Consider the following 22375-nt stretch of genomic DNA (forward strand, 5'->3'; position numbering starts at 1 on the left):
CTATCTGAACAGGGAGAGAGAGGAGAAATCTGAACCTAGACTTGCTTTTGTAGCACATCAACACAATCTAAATAAATACAAGAGGGGTCCTTACAAAGTGTTAGAAGCAAAATGCCAACGATGTTACCAGAAGAAAGCAAAGTGTTTTGGGCAAAGAAGTGATCAAGGTGTCAGAAGAGATATTTTCTGTCCTGCTTTGGCTCTTAGCTAGTCCTGATTTCATGGGTAAATCCTTCCATCTCGCCAAGCCTCTATTTCCTTGTCTATGAAGAGAAAAATAATCCTTGCCATGACTCACAGATTGTTGACTGACAGCACTTTGGCAAACCCAAATAGTATATACAATGCTTGTGTTTTTAAAGCAATAGCGTTGCCTCCTAAATGGTGCAGATTGGATAAAGTTCTCACTCTGACGATTATCTTTGCTTAAGTTAATGTTTCCTCAAACAAGCCTACTGGAAAAAAAAAAAAAGTCTGCTGCTACATTCATAGAATCATAGAACTTTGACCCAGAAGGATCTTTAGGATTCATCCTCTTATTAGAGAAATAAGGAACGGAAAAGTGTAATTAAATGTAACCCAAGCTCACACCTCTGTTATTTTCATAATTACTATTAGTCATTAGAACCCAAGAGTCAGTCCTCTACCTAGCCACAGACACTCTTTTCTGGCCTTCCTGGTCTCTGTTACCTGAATACACAACCAGGGCGAAAGGAAGATGGGAAACTGAGGTCGCCTCTGGCACGGCTGCTATACTTGATAAGTGTACTGGGTATGTAGTGTCGTCACACAATTCATTACCATAATTTCACACTCCTAATATCAAGAGATCTCTGTCCTTTCAGCACTTCAGAGTCAAAAAATACTATTTGCAGAAACCTTTTTCACGTAGGTGGAACTCTAGACTATTAAACGATTAAAAACAGAAAAATCGGCGACGGGGAGACGGGAATCTGTTAAGGAAAAGTTATTAGCCCTGCTCATTCCTGCGGGGGACAGGAAACTGCCCAGGGCGGAGGGGAGGGAGCGTGCGCGTAGGAGGTCGCGGTAACAAACGATTCCCGGAAACTCGTGTCTGTTCCCAGTTTTGCCAGGCGAGCCCTTTATTATCTAAAGAGAGTGCACACCCGGGAAAAGAATAGGAGACCTCCCAGGGGGAAAGGGAGGGGGGCAACGCGCAGGGCCAATAGGACTCCTGCCGCCCCTCAAGGGTCCCCGAACAGGTGCACGCTTGTAAGGGGATGCGTATTCCCCTTTAGGTTTCATTTTGCTAAAACTCCGAGTTCCCTAAAATGCAATGAGAATGAGCACTTCCACACACAACCCGAGGAACGCTAGCTTTTAAAATATCAGTAACCGGTGGGACGTGGAAGAGTTGCTGGACAGGCGCGCAACAAGGCCGGGAAGCAAAATTGCTCGGTGGGTTTGCTCTGCCCAAGTGTCTCGACTCCCGTGAGCGCCGCTCAGAACAGGGACGGAGGGAGAGGGAACCAGAGTAAAGAGCGCGGGTGCCTGGGGGACCACAAGCTCAAAAAGGGTTCCTGGGTGCAGAACCACGAGCTCTTGAGGGGAACTGTGACGCCAGAGGATGGAAGCGCCGCCCTGAGAAGGAGGGAGTCGCCTTTGTATTAGTTAGAGATGGGGGGGGGCGAGTGGGAGGTTAGTGGCGGGTGGCGCGCGAGTCTGTCCGGGAGTGAATGTGTTAAGGATCAGGTCCGGATCCGGATCCCCGCAGAGCGGAGGGCCCAGACACTCGGTCCCTTACCTGCAGCCCATCGGTCTGCCCAAGGAAGGGCAAGGGGTCCGGTGGAGAGCCTGGCCAACGGAGCGGGGACAGGTGGCTGAGGGGCGAGGGCCGAGGGGTCTGCAGTCGCGGCGGGGAAGAGGTCCCCCACCGAATTAGGGAGCCAAGAGCCCGTGCTCCCGTTTGCGCTGCCGAAGACGCGGGGCGAGCGGACGAGCCAAGCAGGCGCACACTCGCCCCCGCACGGGCGCTGCGAGCTGGCGGTCGGGCGGGGGAGGGGGTCGGGAGGCCGCGCCGCGCAGGCCCCGCAGGTGTTGGAGGGTTAACAGGTGTGTCGTGTTTATTTCCCGGAGCCGATGTCCATGGCCCGCCCCTCTGCGTCCTCCCCACCTTCCCCAGCTCGGCGGCTCAGAGCACGTGCGGCCCTGAGCCCAGCTCCCCCTCGTCCCCAATGTCCACCTCGTCCTCCGGCTCGGTCAGCACGAAGGGACCCGTGGGCAGGCCCAGCCGAGCCTCGGCGGGTGCGGCCTTGGGGCCATGGGGGCTGCCCTCAGGGCTCTCGGGCCCATCAGGTGCTTTGGGCTCTTCTTGACTTTTCCTCAGCTGCTTTTTATGCTTCATCCGCCGATTCTGGAACCACGTTTTCACCTGATTCCGGGGAGAAACAAAGAAAATCACGTCATTCCTTCAGACCCATGGTTACTGAGCTAAGACAAAAGCGATTGCTGGAGTTTAATAGACCGCAATCCACTGATGAATTATCCAGAAGTTGTGACAGTCCCAACCTTGGGTTAAGTCACACCTGAGTGGCTCACAAGTTATTGTCTTAGCTTGAATGAGAATCAAACATCCTAGCTCTCAGAAGTACTTGTCCTGAAATAACGATGAGGCTCAAAAGGGTGTGTTTAGTAAATACTAATACTGCTATTAATTAGAATTTCTAATAGTAAGTGCTGCGTGGATAAGTTTCCTTTCTGTTCAGAATACGTTCCTCTGACTGTGACATCTAAATACCGGGTCCAGCAAGACTGCTGGACAGCAAGATGAGAAGCAGACTTGCTGCTTCTCATCAGAGAGAAAAATCACTGGGGCCTGGCAGGGCTATGATTTCACAGCAAGTTGGGTTTCCAGGTACAGAGAATAGGAAAGGGAGTGGAGCGAGGTATTTTGAGGTTGCATGTGAATAGCATCTGGTAGAAGATGAAAACAGTCCTTCCACTCAGGACAGGGCAATAGAAAGGAGGCTTATATTAGTGTGTGTGTGTGTGTGTGTGTGTGTGTGTCTGTCTGTGTCTGTGCTGGGAGGGGTGGCTATGAAGACTCGCGGCTGTGAGAGAGGTTAAAGAAGAAAAAAAATCTTGTGTGGGCTTCTCTCGGGTCAAGAACCCTCTTATCTCTTACCGATTTACGTGTGACCCGGGTTACTGCCCTGATCAGAAATGGGTGGGGAAGCACAGAAATGCTAGTTCTCAAGCGGGGAGTGAGCATCAGAATCACTCGAGGGGTTTTTCCTCCGTGTCCAGAACCCGCTCGAGAGATTTTGCTTCGGTGAGTCGACAAGAGATTGGAGGTGTCGGTACTTTTACTACGGGTCTTCGGAGAAGCCTAGAATAAAGGGGAGCGGGGTCGTTGCACGCAAGAACTCCGCGGCCGGTCCAGAGGCGTTAGGAGTCGGGGGGAGAGGAGCGAGCGGAGATGGGGCCTCCCCCTCCTCCGGCCCACCTGCGTCTCGGACAGGCTGAGGGCCGTGGCCAGCTCCACCCGCTCGGGCGTGGACAGGTAGCGCTGGATCTCGAATCTCTTCTCCAGCCCGGAGAGCTGCGAGTCCGAGAAAACCGTGCGAGCTTTGCGGCGGCGGCAGTGCTTCCCCGGCAGCTCGGGGTGCTGGGGGTGCGGGAACAGCGCCGTGACAGGCACCCCTGCGGAGAGAAGAGCGGTCAAGTGGGCAGAGCCCGACCTCCCCGGGCGACCCCCGCTCCACTCCCCACCCTCGTCCCCGGCACCCGCTCCACCTCGTGCCCCCGCCGGTCCCCGCCTCGCCCCACGGCTTCTCCAGGGCTTCTCCCAGGAATCGCAGGGCAGGGGAAATAAATCACAAGAATAGCGCTTGGAGATCTTTATCAGAAAGGCCATCTACACACACACACACAATAAACAGTAAGTAAAACGGAAAAGAAAATTATAAAATAGATCCGGAGGCCTTAAATACTGTCTTCTTGGAGAAACTTCCGGAGAGTCCTCGGCTGCGCCTCCCGAAGTTTTCTTGCAAACGTCGGAGGGTCCAGCAGCTATCCTCCTCCTCACCATCCCCCCTCCCCCCAATCCTCCAGACCCCCGACGACAACCAGTGATGTCCTGGGGCTGACAGAAGCATGAATGTGATCCTGCTTCCCAACCTCACTAAAAAACACCGTTCTCTTCCCTGAGCCGCCTCCACTCTCCCGCCTGCGGCCAAAGGGAACAGGCCAACACTCTCACGTGCGGGGCAGCTCCTGAGCGAGAACGGAAGGGGAATTGCCGCCTCGCACGTTTCCTATCAGTCTCGGGGTCGCGCTGGGGACCCATCTAGTTCTCATTCTTTCCCTCCAACCCCACGCAGAAGGATTGAAACGCTTTTCCCGGGCCGCAGGAGACTTCTCGTGTCTTTCCTGACCTTCGCAAGCTTTACCATGTCTGAGACGCACCAAGCGGACCAACCGCCGCAGACGTAAATATCGGCTGATCCCAGGGGGGGAACAGCAAAAACAGAAAACTAGTCTTTCCGGTATCTCTGGCTTTGGCCACTACTGTTTGCCGGGAACATGGGTGCAGCGCAAAAGAGACTGTCTCTGGCCGGCGGTGGAGCCAAAGCAGAGAAGCGGACTTGGACGCAGGCTTCACAATTGCCCCTCCAACCCAGTGCCCCGAAGTCTGGGTTTTTACCGCTTCACAAACGCTTTAGCTTTTGTCGTGGATTCCAGCGCCCACCTTTCACAAACTGGCTCACGTCTGTCCAGCCCCCACCCCGACTAGGGTTGTTTTTCCGGCTGCGCTCTGCATCTGGACTCAACGAATTATTCTATTCTGTCTGGAATGAAGATGCCAGAAAAGAAAGCGTGAATGTGGCCTTTCAGAGAGAGGCACAAAAGGAACCTGGGTATTTCCCCGCATCTCCCTGTCCCAACCAGACTTGGCTGGTCCCCGCTCTTTGCCATGCCTGGGAAATCAAAATACTTTGGCTCTGGGCTCCAGAGACATCAGCAACAGGGGCAAAGGAGGGCAGCGCAGCAGCCCAAGATTGTGAATTAAATGCTAGATGTTGGGAGTAAAGAGGGTTAATGAGCAGCCGCGTCTCTCCCTCTTTTTTCCTTACCTTCTCTCCCTTATTCGGGCCAGCGCAAACCTTCAGTCCTCAGAATATCCCCAAACCCTCCTTCACTTCCAAACCCCTGCAGTGTCTACCTGCAAATGCTCAGCGCCTGGGAGGAGAGAGCTGGCCCCACTGGAGCCTTTTGAGCTTCTGGGCTGGAAAGTTGAGTTCCTTTCCGTGGGGTGGGATAGTCAGGGGTCTCCCTCAGAGTGGGAGAGGTAGGGATGGGGACCGAGAGATGGACCAGAGTGGCCAGGAAGACCAAGAGAAAGGAAACTGAACACTGCCCATCAAGAATATCGACAAAATCTGCAGCTACCTCTTGGCTTGCCACGTTTCCTCCGTTATAGAAAGTGAGGAGTGACCCTGGATTGGCATGCCTCAAGGGAGCTCCCTGTGTTCTCAGCCATATCCCCAACCTTCCACTGTCACTTAGGGAAGGAGGCCCAGCCTAGCCAGGCCCAGCCAGCTCTGGCCTTTCCTCTCATCCATCACAGGCTTAGGGTCTATGCTGGAAGACGTGCTCTCTCTCTCTCTCCCCATACCTTGAGACCCCTGTTACTTACCCGCGGTGGTGAGGAAATAAGGGTGGTGGTGGTCTCCCTTATGTAGAGGGTGATGGGGGTGAGGGGCCAGGAGGGTGGGTGTGGGCATGAGGGGGTAGCCATAGTCTAGCAGAGGCACCCGGGAGGCCAGAGAGCTGGTGAAGTGGTCAGAGGCCACCTCCCTTAGCGGCTTGGGCTTGTGCAGCAGGATGTCCTCGATGAAGAAGGACGTGGGCCTCTGAGATGACGCCGGGTGTAGAGGGGAGGTGAAGTTGAGATTCATCTTGAACCGAGCGCCTGCCACAGGGCGGGGGCCGGGGACGACGAGTAGGAAGCAGGCAGCGTCTCAGCACGCCTGGTCGAGAGCCAACCACCCTCGAGGCTCGGATCTCTGATGCTCTCTCCTCGGCCTGGGCTACCCCCGGCGCTGGAGAGGCAAGAAGATAAGCTCTTGGGTAGGTTGGGTCTAAGTGTAGGAGAATTGGCAGCTTGGAGAGGGGAGTCGGGAGAGCCAATGGCAAGGCTGCCAGAGGCAGAGGGGAGGGTGCGGTGGGCGCGGGGCGGGGCGGGGAGCTGTCCGTGGTGCTGAATACGACCGGCCAGGCCCGGGGAGAGTGCAGCCGAGCGGACCGGGTCCTTGCTCCTACCAGGTTTCTCGACCTCAGTTTCTGCCCACCACGGCAGGAGCTGCCTAGCTCCCGGCCGTTTTTCAAAGAAAACGAAAGAGATAAAGTCTCTACCCTCGGACAAACTCTTTAGAGAGCAGAAGGCATTTAAAAGGCCCCGAAGCAACAGGAATAAAGCACTTATTTCAGCACTGGGGCCAGGGCTTTAAAACTTTAGAGAAATGATAGCACAGGGGGAAGAGGAGAAGTGAGGAGAGAGTCCATATCCGCTAGACCCACCTTAAGTTGATGACTGAGGGATGACTGGATTGTCGAGGTAAATAAATAAAACGTTGATGATGATCATAACATTCTTTACCTCCGTTTTAGAGGATGGTGTGAGGAAAGTTATACCTACATTAGTCAATTAATTTGATCTGTGTAAATATGTCCAAAACTACCTCTTAAATGCCAGCCTCCACCTCCTCTCAAATTTCCATTACTTTCTCCTCATTCCGCTCACATAGGCTGCTATTTCTGCTATACTATCCTTTTCAGCCCTAGCGCCGCCCCCCCAAATAATTGTACTGTGTTTTTGTTTCCCATTCCCTTTTGCAGCCTTTCTTTTCATTTTCCTCCCTCTCAATCTTTTGTTTTCTAATGTTTGTCTTTTTCAAATCTGTCACATTTATTTCCCTGGAGTCAATTTGCTAAAATTAAGGTGATCATCTACAGCACAGCAGGGGTAATTTCAGCTCACATCTCCGAAAATTGCTCTAATTATTGATGTTAAACTCAGGGAAATTAAAAGAAGCCACTTCTCTTCCATCTCCCCATTTTTAAGCTCTAATTTGTTGAAATCTAGTCATCATCACAATTCCAATCACCACTGCTAATAGTAAAAGTGTTTTAATAGAGACTGAGTCCTCACAACCCATGCTATTAGATAATTAGAGGAGGTGTTAGGAAGCCAAGTGCTAATCCTTGGGCGCATGGGTAGGATTTCCATCTGATCTAGCAGGTAGAACAAATTAATTACCAGAATCAATTAGGCCCCAAACTACAGAGCTCCAAGAAGTGGGAGCGTCGTATTCCATACGGATGAACTGGTAAATGGTAAACAGATGAGGAGAGCCAGAAGAAGGAGGACGAAGGGGGAAATAACTTTAAAATAAGCTCTCGGCAAGTAAGCCTCCAAACGAAGTCAGAACTCTTTGTCCTGGAGTGAGAAATGTGATCTTTTTAAAGTTTATAATTGTAAGAACTGAAGACCGGAAAGCAGGTGGCCACGGAGAGGGAACATAGAAGACTTCCAGGGGCGTTGCTTGGTCCTTAGCCCTGGTCCAGTCATCTCCCACAGGACCAAAGGAAAACCCAGGAGACTCGTGAAGAGGGGACTGTCCACACTTTACCCACATCCACCCTGCTGCCAGCGAGCGCTTACTCTTTCCTGTGAGTGGAAACCGAGGCATCCTGTCTCCTAAGACCCTAAAGGATTAGAGGCTATTGAGGGCGTGGCGGGTTTACAACCAGAAGTAGCCTCTGTAGAGAGCCTTCCCGAGCCGGCGCGCTCCATCCCTACACAGACCGAGCACAGATTTGCACCCAGCCTTGGGGGTGGGATTTTAGCTTCACTCTGGGGGCAGGGACTAACTTCTGCCTCAGAAACAGAAATGACAAGGTTACTGAATGTCCCTTGGGACCAGGGGCAGTAAAAAACGCCTTTGGGTAGCAGTTACCTTGGAGCCAAGGCGCTACAAACCCTTTCTCAGAATTCATCCTTACACGTCCCCCTGAGTGTTCGAGGGACCCGAGGAGGGAAGGGAAGGGGCGGGGTAGACAGCCTGCTCAGTCCTTACCCTCCCCCTTATTTCATATACTTTTATTTCACATTCTCTGCTGTCCCCCAAAGCTAAGGCTATCTCCCCAGGCCCTGCTCGCTGGCCAAGACGCGCGGGAGGAGGGGCCGACTGCCCACGCTCCCCTTTCTCTACTTCTGCTCATGCCAGAACCCGCCTGCCCAAGAGCCCAGCACTGCCGAGGGAGACTTTCCCTTGGGAGTCCGGCTCTCCAGCCTCCGCCTCCGCCCCAGTGGGAACCTAGGAAGTGAGAGACGGAGGGAGGAAACTGGACAGCTCTGGGAAGTGGAAGGACTTCCAGGACTAAGGGAGTTTTCCTTCCCTCTCCCCTTTCAACGATGCTGGGAAACCAAGCTCCGTGGCTGAGAGAGTGCGACCCCGCCGTCCGCACCAATGCAGGCCCCTGGGGGCGCGGAGGCAGGAACAGGGGGATCGGAAGTGAGGCAGAGACAGGGATTCCTCGGTCGCCACCCTTGTCCATTAAGGAGAACCCCTTATCCCAGCGCACTCAGATAATCCCAGCTAGGCTCGCCAAGGGGGCTATGGGGCCTGAGCACAGCGCAAGGGGCAGGCTGTGCACGCGGGGCTTGTCCTGGAGAAGTTCCTTTCGGGTCCCGGCCTCACATTCCTCTAAGAGTTACGACCCAGACCCTCGGGGAAATCGCGAGGTGAAGAAAGCTGGCACGTTTCTCTACGATGCTGGCGCTCTGGCCTGGCCCATCCTTCTTCCCCGGTGGGGTGAAGGATGCCCCCAAGGTGCCCAGCCCCATCTTGAGAATCAATTCGGGTAAGTCTTAGGGTAGAAGGAAGAGGCATTCCAGATCCAACAGGCCTCCCTCTTCCCTCCACTCCCGCCAGCCCAGGTAAGGAGTAAATGTCATATTTTTATATAGCTTGCAAACAGTTTGCCCCTTAAAAGCAGAAATATTTCATTGCCTAGATTATCTCTAAAGTCTAGACCAACGATGTCTAATAAAAATATAAATCAGGCCACATAAGTCATTTAAATTTTTCTACTAGTCACGTTTAAAAAGTAGGAGGAAACAGGAGAAATAGTAATGTATTTCACTTAACTCCAATATATCAAAAATATTATTATTCAACATATAATCGATATAAGTATCATTGAGATTTTTTTTTTGCATTCCTTTTTTTATACTAAACCTTCAAAATCCACTGTGTATTTTACACTTACTGCACATCTCAGTTCAGGAGTTCAGACTAGCCACATTTCAAGCGCTCAATAACCACATATGGCAAATGGTTACCTATTGGACAGCATGTGTCTAGTAAATTGCCATAATTCCTTTTACCCTTTTCCAATGTAGGTAGACACACATAGAAAATGGAAAGCAGGGCTTCCCTGGTGGCACAGTGGTTAAGAATCCGACTGCCAATGCAGGGGACACGGATTTGAGCCCTGGTCCGGGAAGATCCCACATGCTGCAGTGCAACTAAGCCCGCGTGCCACAACTACTGAGCCTGCACTCTAGAGCCCGTGAGCCACAACTACTGAGCCCGCGCACCTAGAGCCCGTGCTCCGCAACAAGAGAAGCCACCGCAATGAGAAGCACGCACACTGCAATGAAGAGTAGCCCCCGCTCGCCGCAACTAGAGAAAGCCAGCGTGCAGCAAGAAGACCCAATGCAGCCAAAAATAAATAAGTAAATTTTTAAAAAATGGAAAGCAGTTGCTGAAGCCAGCCTAGCACATTCTCAATACTTGCCCTTCATCTATCCACTATATTCTATTATTGTGAACGTTCATTGAGCATCTACTATCTTCCAGGGTACTCACTACCTGTCTTCGCAAGCTTTCACCAAGCTTTAGGAGATTAAATAAATGCAATCTCGTTACATTTATTTCTCATTCTCATTTGACCGAAATTGATCACCTGGAGCCAGCAGGCTATAACCGTATGCAAGGCAGACGCGTCAAATCAGATCCCCTTCGCTGCTCTGAGCAAAAGTTAAGGATCAAATAAATTTTCCCCCACCCAACCCACAAGACCCGATCGAGCTCCTGTTTATGGTTTCATCTGAAGAATTATTAATTTCAAGAGAGAAAATACATGTTTTTCAGGGAGCTGATAATTAAACAGGCCTTCTCTCTTTCATGTCAGCCTCATCTAAAACTGTCATCTGAACTGGGACTTAGTTTTCCGAAAAGATAACCCTATTGATGATCAAAGGAAGAGACTGATTCCATTAGCCAAGGTGCCTATACTGCGGCCTTCAAAATAAAAGGAGAAATGTATTTTAGAAGGATCTGAGCAACACACTTTACTCATAACATTTTGTATTATATTGCTTGTTGTCTGTTTCAACTTACCTTCTATCTGAGTACTTTATTTTAAGCACTACCGAAGTGGATGACATGCCTAGAAAAAGAACAGGAGTCACTGAATGCTTCCTGCAAATGCATCTTCAAATAGTGCTTTTACACTGAAAATTAGGATGTGAATTCTCTGAGAACACATTCAAGAATAGGGTATTCAGATCACAATATTCCTAACATAAGGAGGACTAACTCTATCCGGTTTGCTCGTTCAGGACAAGGTCAGTCTGAAGAGTTAAAAAACTTTCATTTTATTTCTTTCTTTAAGCTTTCTATGCTGCCTTTGGCATCTCAATGCAAAACATGCTTCAAAAAGTGACAGAAAAAAGACACCTGAAGTTAAAGGTTTGAAATACGAGAGATTACCTATCATTTCTTAATACTCTAAGAGGCATATAGTAGAATAAGAATGATGTTTGAATAGGTTTCTTATTAGTATTCCACCATTTCCTCACTGAGTCCCTAGAAGAGTAGCCAAGTATATTACCAGAGGAAAAAAACCCAATAAGCTAACAAAATGTCTTTTAAGTATTCTTTTCTCCCATTCCAAACTATTCAAATTCTATGTCAGATTTTAAATTTAGCACCTACTAGCACAATGTACTTTAAACAATACAAAATTAGTATGCATAGTTTTAAAAATAAAAGTTCATGAATTGCTACCATAATACAATGTGAATTTCTAATGTTAGAGATTGTAAGACCCTTTCAAACTCTATTATTGGGTATAGAAATTTGTAAACATTTCCAAAAGGACTATGTACATGGAACTAAATATTTGGTATGTTTTGTTAAAATGCTGGGCCGTTTATATTTTGTTTGAGAATACTGTTCATGAAACAGATTGATATTTATGATATTTATTCTTTAAACTCTCATTGGTAATGCAATCAAGTTAGTGGACCAAATAAATGGGAGGTACAAATGTTGTCACTGTAAGAGAATAATATTGGGCTTCCCTGGTGGCGCAGTGGTTGGGAGTCTGCCTGCCAATGCAGGGGACACGGGTTCGAGCCCTGGTCTGGGGAGATCCCACATGCCGTGGAGCAACTGGGCCCGTGAGCCACAATTACTGAGCCTGCGCATCTGGAGCCTGTGCTCTGCAACGACAGAGGCCGCGATAGTGAGAGGCTTGCGCACTGCGATGAAGAGTGACCCCCGCTTGCCACAACTGGAGACAGCCCATGCACAGAAACGAAGACCCAACACAGCCATAAATAAATAAATAAATAAATAAATAAATAAATAAATAAATAAATACATTAAAAAAAAGAGAGAATAATATTGAATTTGTCTTACAGTGACCAAGATGGTAGATAATCTGTGTATAACATAAAAACCTGGAAGTCAGAGAAGAAAACATTGATTAAAAAATTAACTAATTTTTAAAAATTCTGCATGGCAAAAGTTATCATAAGCAAAGGAAAAAGACAAACAATAAACTGGGAGAAAGTGTTTGCAACTCATATCCCAGACACAAGGATAATTCCTTATATATAAAAAGTTCCTACAAATCAATAAAAAAAATCAAGAGTACAATTTAAAACTGGGCAAAGGATTGAAAGAGTTCACCAAAAAGAAAATATAAATAAATGGCTGTTAAGCATTTTAAAAGATGCTAACAATAATACTAAAAATAAGACTAATAATAGATTACACTGAGACATCATTAACCTGTCGAATAAAAAATTTTTTAAATCTAATTGCCCACTCTGTTGGCAAAGCTGTGGGGGAAAGAATCACTCTCATATATTGATGCAAGGAATGCAAATTTGTACAATCTCCATTGAGAACAATTTGGTAATATATATCAAAATTACAAATGCACATTGTAATTTATCCAACAGATATGATTTGCACATCATGGGTAAATTACACAAACCCAGAACAAAAGGAACTCTAGGATGTATTTTTAAGTGAAAAGAGCAAAGTATGCTAACATTTGTTTTAAAGGGGGAAGGATGGGGGAAACTACACAAATTTGATTACATATTCTATATATACCTCTGGAAAGATACAAAAGAAACTCATAGCATTAGTTGCCATTAGGGACTGAGGTCCTGGGGACTTGATGGGAAGTAGGTTTTTCCCTAATTGCCCTTTTTGTATCTTTTGAGTAAGAATCATATGAATGTAATATTTACTCAAAAGTCATTTTAAAATTAAAATATAAAAGAAAAAGGAATTATTTTACTTTAACCCCAAAATGTTCAAATCAAAATTCACTACATTATTTTTATTATGATTTTAGTTTTTCTCCATAAGTTACTGGACCCAAATTAGAACATAGTTGTTTTTAATTGATATTTGCCTATAAGGGACATGAAACTTTTATTCCTTAGTAAAAGTTCTGCAAGTCTTTATTTTCATATAAACTATACGTGATTTCAAAGTTGATCACACACCTCACTCTCATCCATAAATTAAGAATAATATCGATTTAATCACTTAAGGAAAGTCTTTGAAGAATGTTTTTTAGCAATTTCAATGATGGCACTATGGATAATGAGGTGAACTTCTTGCATTTATATTATACATCATATATTTTGCTCTGCCTTCTCATTTGAGTATCACAACTCTTCCTTATTACATACAAAGAAACAGAAGATCACTTAGGTAGAGTCATGAGCTCAAGATCATTCAGCTTTGTACGCTAGGATTTGAACTCAGGTTTATCTGACCCCAGTGTCCATACTCTCTTCATTCCAACCACATTATCTTTGAAAAATAGACAAGTAAAGCAATAATAGGTGCTGCTTATTTCTCATCTGGAATGGAACTTGAAACTATCGCCCTTGATTTAAGAGCGCAATCTCCCCAAATCTTCTCATTGGAGGATTTATAAATTCATACCATGACCTGTAATAACTAGAACCAGAAAGGATGTTTTAAAGTTTTAACTTTGGAATATGAACACACACACACACACACACACACACACACACACACATTTCAAGATGTTGAGGGCAGTATACATAACCAGTTGAAAATAGAACAGGGTTTAGAGTCAGACAGACTGAGATTAGAGATCTGGCTCCATCACTGCTGAATACTAGCTGTATGACTGTGGAAATTTTGTTTAATCCCTCTAAGCTCTATTGCTCTCCATTGTAAAATGGGGACAATAGTTGTATCTCATAGTGTAGTTTTGGAGAGAATTTAAGGTAATGGCTGTGTGTCACTTACGTCTCAATTTTATTTATTTAGGCTGCGCTGCTGCGTGTGGCTTGTGGGATCTTAGTTCACCGACCAGGGATGGAACTGGGGCCCTAGCAGTGAAAGCGCCAAGTCCTAACCCCAGGACCGCCAGGGAATTCCTGCATCTCAATTTTTAAAAGGTAATATATGTAATGCATTTTGCTCAGTGCCTGGCACACAGCTAATGCTTAATAAGTGGCCCTGCTACTGGTGATGATGATGGTGATACTGCAGGTGGTGGTGGTGGTTATGGTGACAGTCGTGCTGATGGAGATGGTGGTAGTGGTGATGCTGGTGGTGATAAAAGCAAGCGCAGATGATCAATACTGGAACCCTAGGGCTACACGGACATGAGTGAATAATGAATCCAACACCGTGTCGCTACATAAAAGCAGGCTTATGTAATCTTAGGAAGAGTTTCTTGTCAAGAAAAAAAAAACAATGTATTGGGAAGGTGGTGATGAGTACAAGCTATGAGGGAGTAGTCTCCTGGATACAAATGGGGAATAGCTATTTAGCTCTAGAAGATACCTTGAAGATGATTTTGAGAAAGATGATGCCTTCTTATTGGATGGCTGCACTCTTCGTGTTCCTACTTTGCCCCAGACAGGGTTTGAAAACATTAAATTAGAACATGATATCCACACCAGCTCTATTTTCTTCTGGTGGAGGGTGGGGAGAACCAATCATACAAAGACTACTTACTGAGTGTCTACCAGGTACCTTACCTTTGCTAGGCTCCCTGTGAGGTGGTTTGGAGAGATAGGGTAGAGAAGTGCAGGGAACAAAGACATTTCGGAAAAGTGTAAGCCTTATTTCCTCTTGAAATACACACACACCTCAACACATGAAACTAAAAACATGTAAAACGAACAACCAACCAAGAGATTCTCTGTGCATTTTACTTAATTAGCAAAATATTTTCATCACTGAGATGATGCAGGCTCAACTGTAACTAGGAGAGAAAATTATATTGGGAGACAGTGAAGCCAAGAGCTCTGTGATTTGTTCAGTTTACATCTGCAAACATTTATTGAACATGTACCTTATAAAAACGTGAGTGTGCATTTGGAGGCTTTTTCTCATACGTATATATCTTGCCTCCACTTTTAAGCCATGGATTTAATTTTATCTACTGTGTCTTTAATATTTTCCAGTATTGGAATCCCCCAAAATTGACACGAAAATATTTCTATAATTGACTGCAGTATTATTTGACAGTTACCAGGTAAGAGAATAATTTAGTGCAGGTTACCAGAGCCCTCCTTATTGGCTGGAAGGTGGGCAGCCCCTCAAGATGGTGTGGTAATACCATGTGCTTTTTAAAAAACTACCATGTGATTTTGGGGGGGGAAAGAAATACGGACTGGCAGATGTAGGGAAATCTCTTCAAAACTAAACTAAAACAGGGCCTCCACTTTGTACTCTGAGGTCTTAGCCTCGCAAAACTTGATTATTAAAAATTGCTTTCATCTGTCTTCTTTTGGGAAGGATCATCCTTATCACCTCCCAACTACGTAGATAATTTCCATTCAAATCTAGATCCAGTTCATACCCTTTTCCCTCAGAAAACCACTCTGGTCCACAGTATTTAATCACCATGCAATTAGCAGATATTCTATTCATTGAGCTTTTGGAATAGGCTAAATACTACATTGATATGTTTTGTCTCTTTTTACGGCCAGGTTCTGTTTTTCCAACTAGATTACGTATCATTTTTTTCTATAGGAAATATATTCAAATAATGCAAAGTGAAAAATCATAGAAGTTACAAAGTGAAAATTTTTCCCATCCCATTCTTCCAGCCACCCAATACATTTTGTGAATTAATAAATAAATGTATAAGTGAAATATAAATATTATGTAATATATATAATTTTTTCCTTTCACATACACACATCCTTTCTCTTTTTTTTTTTTTTTTTTTGCGGTACGTGGGCCTCTCACTGTTGTGGCCTCTCCCGTTGCAGAGCACTGGCTCCAGACGCGCACGCTCAGCGGCCATGGCTCCCGGGCCCAGCCGCTCCGCGGCATGTGGGATCTTCCCGGACCGGGAAGATGTCCCCTGCATCGGCAGGTGGACTCTCAACCACTGCGCCACCAGGGAAGCCCCCTTTCTCTTTTTATACAAATTCTTTTGCATTTTGGTTTTTCTACATAACTTTTTTTTGGTTGCACATTATAACATTTATGGACGACCAGGATTTTATTTAACTAGTCCCCTTCGATGATAATAAGATATTTAGGATGTTTCCAGTCTTTTGCTATTACAAACAATGCTGCAATAAATGCAATAAATAACCATACACATATATTATTTTGCACATAGGCAAGTATGTCTATAGGAATTCTTAGATGATAAATTGCTGGATCAAGTTTGTAATTCTCACTGGCTTTGCCAAATTGTACCCCATAAAGATAGTATCAGTGTATACTTTTTTCTGTAGCACATCAGAGAGCCCCAGGTAATTCTCATGCAACTGATCTAAGGAAAATACTCTTGTGTTTACTAGGTCACTTAACCCTTGAAGGCCTTAGTTACTCTATCTGCAAAGTGGGGATAATGTCACCTACCTCGGAGGACTATTGTAGGACTATTTTATGAGGAAAATATGCAAAAGATCTTTCAAAACTGTCAAGCAGGATGAAAATGTTAATTATTATTAAGGATAATAGCTTCTAGCATTTACTCTGTGATTGGCATTGTATTACATGCTTTAATATATTCTCTCCAAGTTATACAGCAAAGTAAACATAATTAGCTTAGTTTTATATTTCACAGGTGGGTTTGCAGAATTTCTCATTATGTTAAGTTTTTCACTTTATTCACTCAGAACCTCATGTGTCCATCCATTCATTCATTCATACCTTCAACCAGTATTTTTTAATATGACTACATCTCTTCCTATGAGGTGCTGCAGAAAACGGGAAACTCTAATGCACATCCTTGGCTCTCACTTGCTGTGAAATAGGGAAACTGGGTTTTGTTAATGGCACCAAAGTAATACCCTTCCGATTACTTGCTGTTTACAAACAAGGAAATGTAACTTTATATTGTGCCATCAGGCTGTCAACATTACAATCCAGTGATCCATCTTAGCACCCCTAATGGTGGGACAACCAGACATCACACGTGCCCTTGTTGTGATGCTACGTGAAGCACACGTCATTGCCTGTAAAGTATCCCTGCCACATGTTGAACCTGAACCCAATCAGGCTTAGATCCAACTTTAAGTTACAGAAAATACGCAGGATACAAAAGCAAGCTAAACTATACTGCATAGAAGCAGTGAGAGAAATCCAGGAGATCCAGGATTCCATGGGACAATTACCCATTTCATTCAAAAAGGCAATGCCACAAGGAAAATAAAAATAAAGTGAGGACTGGAGACTTAAGACACAAAGTCAAACACTATGTGTGGTCCTTGATTAGATCCTGCTTTGAACGCACCAATCATAAAAAATACTTTTAGAATAATGGAGAAATGTAAGTAAATCGCAGGGGCTGGGTCAGGGGGTATGAAATAAATATGACAAGAGGTAAATAATTGTTAAAATTTAGTGATCAGTACTTGGAAGATACTTATACTATTTTCTTTGTTTTTCTATTTGTTGAAAATTTCCATAATGAAAAGAAAGAGCAAAAATACCATTCAACCATAAAAAGAAAGTTGGGCAACGGTAAGTTAGTGTATGCTCAGTATCAAGTGTCCAGAAAGCATCACAGAAACATAGACCAAAAGCTTTCTAGGAGTCTAGAAAAAAAAAGATCTCTTGGCCTGAGGTAGGCAAGGAATACTTTATGGAGGAGGTGGGACTTTGGGTGAATGAAACTGAAACATACACGAGGGTGAGTAATCCTAGCAGAGCCAAGACAGTGCCAGTTAAAGACACATTCACCGTAATACTCCTCTCACTGTGGGCTGCAGGAGGGACGCTGGCGGGTCTAACCCTCAGAGATGCCAAGCCCTAGTGCTTAATTTGATATTAAAAGTCCACTCACTGTTGTTCTATGGAGTGAACCCAGAGCCTGATCTCCCGCACAGCTGCAAGCCCCCAGCCGAATAATCAAAGCTAATTACAAACACAAAGGGATGCTCATTTGCAAAGAAATGACCTCCAGCTACTTGTTGCATCAGCCAGAGGTCAACTCAGTCCAACCCAATTAGTACTTTACCCGAGAGATTCCTGTGACATGCTCTCCCATGCCAACAGCAGGCTCTCGTCTGAGCCCCAGCAAAACCACCCAGAAGCCTTTGAAAGCCAGAGGGGCATGTTTTCTCTGAAGTTCAATGCCGACCAGTTTTACCAACCCTTATCCCTGAAGAACAAACTCAGTGAGCCCGCATCAAACAAAACAACAGGCGAATGGATAATGTTGCCATTTAAATGCTCTGACTAATGCAGTTCCTGATTTCCCTTCCAAATTAAATGCATTTCGCTTAGTACATTTTCAACAGACGTTACTCATCTGCTCGATTAATGAGTTTGCTGTGAAAGCTACTTCGGTAGCAATTTGAAACAAAAGCATCTCAACGTGACTGAGGCCCCCTTCCCTTTCTCTCTCCATCTTGGCCTCCCTTCCCCCCTCTCCCGCCCCAGCGTAAATGCATCCCCAAACGAGGACGGCGAGGCTGGAGTCCGCGCGGGTTCTGTTCTGTGTCACTACACTACATTAGGAATAAAACCTTCCACTTAAACACTTAAATGAAAACATCGAGAAACTAATTTACTATTTGCAATCACATGATTTAAACCGAAGCTGCCTTCATTTCCTTCCCATTTTGCTTCATATTCAATGTGAGCACACACTAGATTGGTCTATGAAAAGGCTGTCTTCGAATCACAACACTTAAGACCTCTTTCATTTTCTTTTTGATTAAATAATTGAAATTCCTGTCAGGGCCTGCACTTTACTGACGCACAGATTTGGTGTGTGAGGATAAAGACCACTTTTTGTTTGCTGCCTGGGTCTTAAAAGCCAGCGGGCTTTACTTCATTAAGGGGCTGATAAAATGGACCTACGCTATTCACCCATTTCGCAGAAATTTCCTGCGCCCATTAAGTGATTGTTTGAGACAAATTATGAAAAGCGTCTCCTTTCATTTAACCATCCTCATTCATTGGGAGGCTTCTGCCTGCTGCAGAGAGCTCAGCTTCTCCCATGCCAACTTCGTCCATTAGGAAAATAAAAACAAGAACCCATGTGTATGTGCACATATGCACACAAAACACACAAAAACCAAAATGAAATAAGGCACAGAAAACTTCATTTGCTTCAACTAAAGAAACCTGAGGTTATTTCTATTCTGATGGGCCATGGCAGGGAAACCCCAGACCAACATCATGGCCCAGCCTGGCCAGCCCAGCCATGGGCCTTTGGGCTCCTTGAAGTTGAGGTACGCAGATCCTGAAGGAGGTGGGGAGAGCTCATCACTCAGAAGAGAAGCTACACCACCCACTCTGCAGTCCCGCTGTCCCATGAGCCAATGACTAAATAGGACGACAGCAGGTATGTATGTGGTCTCTGTACTAAATGCACAGTCTCAGAATGTGTGTCTGTGTTTAAATACAAATCACAGATCCTCTTTTTTTTTTTTTTTTTTTTTTTTGCGGTACGTGGGCCTCTCACTGCTGCGGCCTCTCCCGTTGCGGAGCACAGGCTCCGGACGCACAGGCCCAGCGGCCATGGCTCACGGGCCCAGCCGCTCCGCGGCATGTGGGATCTTCCTGGACCGGGGCACGAGCCCGTGTCCCCTGCATCGGCAGGCAGACTCTCAACCACTGCGCCAGCAGGGAAGCCCACAGATCCTCTTTTATGAGGCTGATCATCAGACGCTCCTGGATGCTCAACCCAAGTCTACCTGGCTGTGTGCCCTTGGGTGTGTTATCTGGGACCTCTCAGAGTCTTTGTCCCATCTGTAAAATGGGGACATAAATAAATGGTCCCACCTCCTCACAGGATGGTTGGGAGCTTTAAATGAGACAATGCATGGAAAGTGGTTAGTGGTTAGCACGTGGTGTTTAATAAAAATTAGGAAACACTGTTATGTGCTTCTGCATCTTTACATGCATATCTACGTATGACCATACTCACATTCCTTTAAATAGTGTACTTTCAGAGAATAAATGGTCTTACCTACATTTACCCATTAATAAAAATAAACAGGGCTTCCCTGGTGGCGCAGTGGTTGAGAGTCCGCCTGCCGATGCAGGGGACACGGGTTCGTGCCCCGGTCCGGGAAGATCCCACGTGCCGCAGAGCGGCTGGGCCCGTGAGCCATGGCCGCTGAGCCTGCACGTCCAGAGCCTGTGCTCTGCAACGGGAGAGGCCACGACAGTGAGAGGCCTGCGTACCGCAAAAAAAAAATAATAAAAATAAACAAACAAAAACCTATGTCTGGGTACAGGAGACCCATATGCTACACACACACATATACATATATGTAGTATAATTTTATAACAGGAAAGGGAATTACCAGATATTTTGTCCAACCTCTACCCAAAGTAGGCCTCCCACCTAAAAGATCCGAGACCGTTCGATGACTCCCTCTTATGAAGGCTCAGTTTACTTCCATGTCACCTGTACTGCGGATCCCTGTTCTGACCACCAGAATCACATAGAAGAAAACTCACTGCTACAGAGAAGCATTTCCAATATTAAACAAACAAACAAACATTCCAAAGCTCTACTGTTTTCTCTGAGTATTCTCTTTCCCAGAATAAATATCCCAGAACTTGCACTGCTCCTTGTAACACATCATTTTTTAGCCCTCTCACCACTATGGATCTCTGAACTTTAAAACAGAGCCTGCCTTGAATTGAACATAATATTCCACATGTGGTCTGAATAATGCTGGATAGAAATACAGATTGTATTCACTCATTGATTAACTAATTGATCCAACACTTATTGACAGCAGAAACTAAGCTCATCGCATGTTTGGACATATATATTAAATAGCATAATAAATGCTATATATAAAAGGTGACCTCTTCAGCATGGTGTCTATAGTTAATAACATTGTTTTGTACATTTGAAAGTTGCTAAGAGAGTAGATCTTAAAAGTTCTCATCACAAGAAAAACAATTTGTTACTATGTGTGGTAATGGATGTTAACTAGACCTCTTGTGGTGATCATTTTGCAATATATACAAATATGGAACCATTATGTTGTACACCTGAACTAATATAACGTAACATGTCAGTTATATTTCAATTAAAAATAATAAAATATTCTACCAAAAGAAATCACCTCTTGGTTGTGCATGTTGGAGATCATCCGTGGCCAAGCATTCATTCCAAGGATGTTTCTCCCATCCCAGCCATGCTTCCTGGTATTCTTCATTTCATTTGCAGTTGTTATGGGCTCAGGAACCACGAATTCATTTTTAGCCTTTGCCTAAAAAACAAAATAAAAAGAGATGCATCTCCCTCAGAAAATTCCTTCACACTTCTCAGCACCAAACAGAAAGATCTTGGTATCAGGCACTGTTTTGTATGGTCACCCAGTCACCCTTCTCCGTGGCAATAGCACCAGTGACTGAGAATGAATTCCATACTTAAAGAAGAAAGTAGAATGAGCGTTAACAAGGTTAGGCCTGTGAAGGCCCACGCTCTCATCGGCCAAGGAAGCTTCCATGGAAGGTCACTGGGAAGAGCAGGAGTTTGCATGGAGGGGGCTGAGGGCTTGCACAGCCCTGGCTGGAGGGAGGGGAGTGCAGTCCAATGGCACTCACCAGGACTGGTGCAACGCAGGCCTGCCTGGAGGCCAGAGGAGAGACAGGATGCTGCTTGAAGATCCCAGCCAGACTTTCCTTTCTCTAAAGCAAACTTAACCAAGCTCACACAGAGTAGGGGAAGCTCAGTGTTTATTTTCCAACTGTCAAGCTTGGCAAGGACCCTGGCCTTCTCATTTCCACCTTGAGGATTTTGGTGGCCTGGGGAGCTCCTTGAACAGCCTTCCAACCTCAGACTTTCAGGCCTGCTTCTCCTCCTTTGCTCCTACCTCTTCACTGTGCCCTCTCTCAGGGACACTTTTTCAGTGTGTTTGAGTTTTTTTTTTTAATATTTATTTATTGGGATTTCCCTGGTGGTCCAGTGGTTAAGAATCTGCCTTCCAATGCAGGGGACATGGGTTCAATCCCTGGTTGGGGAACTGAGATCTCACTTGCCATGGGGTAACTAAGCCCGTGCACTCTAGAGCCTGCGTGCCACAACTAGAGAGCCCACATGTTCTGGAGCCTGCGCGCTGCAACTACTGAGCCTGTGCACCACAACTAGAGAGCCCGTGCTGCAATGAAAGAGCCCACATGCCATAACTAAGACCCGATGCAGCCAAATAAATAAATAAATATTTTTTAAAAAAACACAAAAAACAGGGCTTCCCTGGTGGCACAGTGGTTGAGAGTCCGCCTGCCGATGCAGGGGACATGGGTTCGTGCCTCGGTCCGGGACGATCCCACATGCTGCGGAGTGGCTGGGCCCATGAGCCATGGCTGCTGGGCCTGCGTGTCCGGAGCCTGTGCTCCGCAGAGGGAGAGGCCACAACAGTGAGAGGCCCATGTACCACAGAAAAAACAAAACAAAACGCAAAAAAAACCCCACAAAAAACAAACAAAAAAATTTATTTGGTTGTGCTGAGTCTTAGTTGCAGCAGGAGGGCTCCTTAGTTGTGGCTCGCCAGCTCCTTAGTTGTGGCACGCATGTGGGATCTAGTTCCCTGACCAGGGATTGA

At 45.8% G+C, this 22375-nt stretch overlaps 1 protein-coding gene across 2 annotated transcripts; it reads right to left on the reverse strand.

Annotated features, from left to right (window-relative positions):
* Window positions 1–1086: 1086 nt before the first annotated feature.
* BSX (brain specific homeobox) lies at window positions 1087–21036 on the reverse strand. Of its 2 annotated transcripts, none has more exons than XR_007478720.1 (3): window positions 20894–21036; window positions 3467–3663; window positions 1087–2392 (listed from the first exon to the last, which is right to left on the reverse strand). XR_007478720.1 is itself a non-coding variant. In XM_004280691.3 (3 exons), exons 1-3 carry the CDS (start codon window positions 5919–5921, stop codon window positions 2153–2155), a joined length of 699 nt encoding a protein of 232 aa, XP_004280739.1. In that variant the 5' UTR covers window positions 5922–9130; the 3' UTR covers window positions 1087–2152. The 2 variants fall into 2 exon arrangements, 1 of the variants encoding a protein (XP_004280739.1); XM_004280691.3 differs by lacking the exon at window positions 20894–21036 and adding an exon at window positions 5660–9130.
* Between the last annotated feature and the right edge of the window lie 1339 nt (window positions 21037–22375).

This window comes from Orcinus orca, chromosome 8 (assembly GCF_937001465.1).
Source record: "Orcinus orca chromosome 8, mOrcOrc1.1, whole genome shotgun sequence".
Taxonomy (NCBI): domain Eukaryota; kingdom Metazoa; phylum Chordata; class Mammalia; order Artiodactyla; family Delphinidae; genus Orcinus; species Orcinus orca.

What these genes read in the sequence shown, in the direction of transcription:
- BSX (XM_004280691.3), bottom strand. Translation starts at nt 5,921, where the DNA reads ATGAATCTCAACTTCACCTCCCCTCTACACCCGGCGTCATCTCAGAGG. An exon ending in TTATTTCCTCACCACCGCGG is followed by an intron (nt 3,664 to 5,659) that starts GTAAGTAACAGG and finishes TTCTCTCCGCAG; the next exon opens with GGGTGCCTGTCACGGCGCTG. An exon ending in TCAGCCTGTCCGAGACGCAG is followed by an intron (nt 2,393 to 3,466) that starts GTGGGCCGGAGG and finishes CCCCGGAATCAG; the next exon opens with GTGAAAACGTGGTTCCAGAA.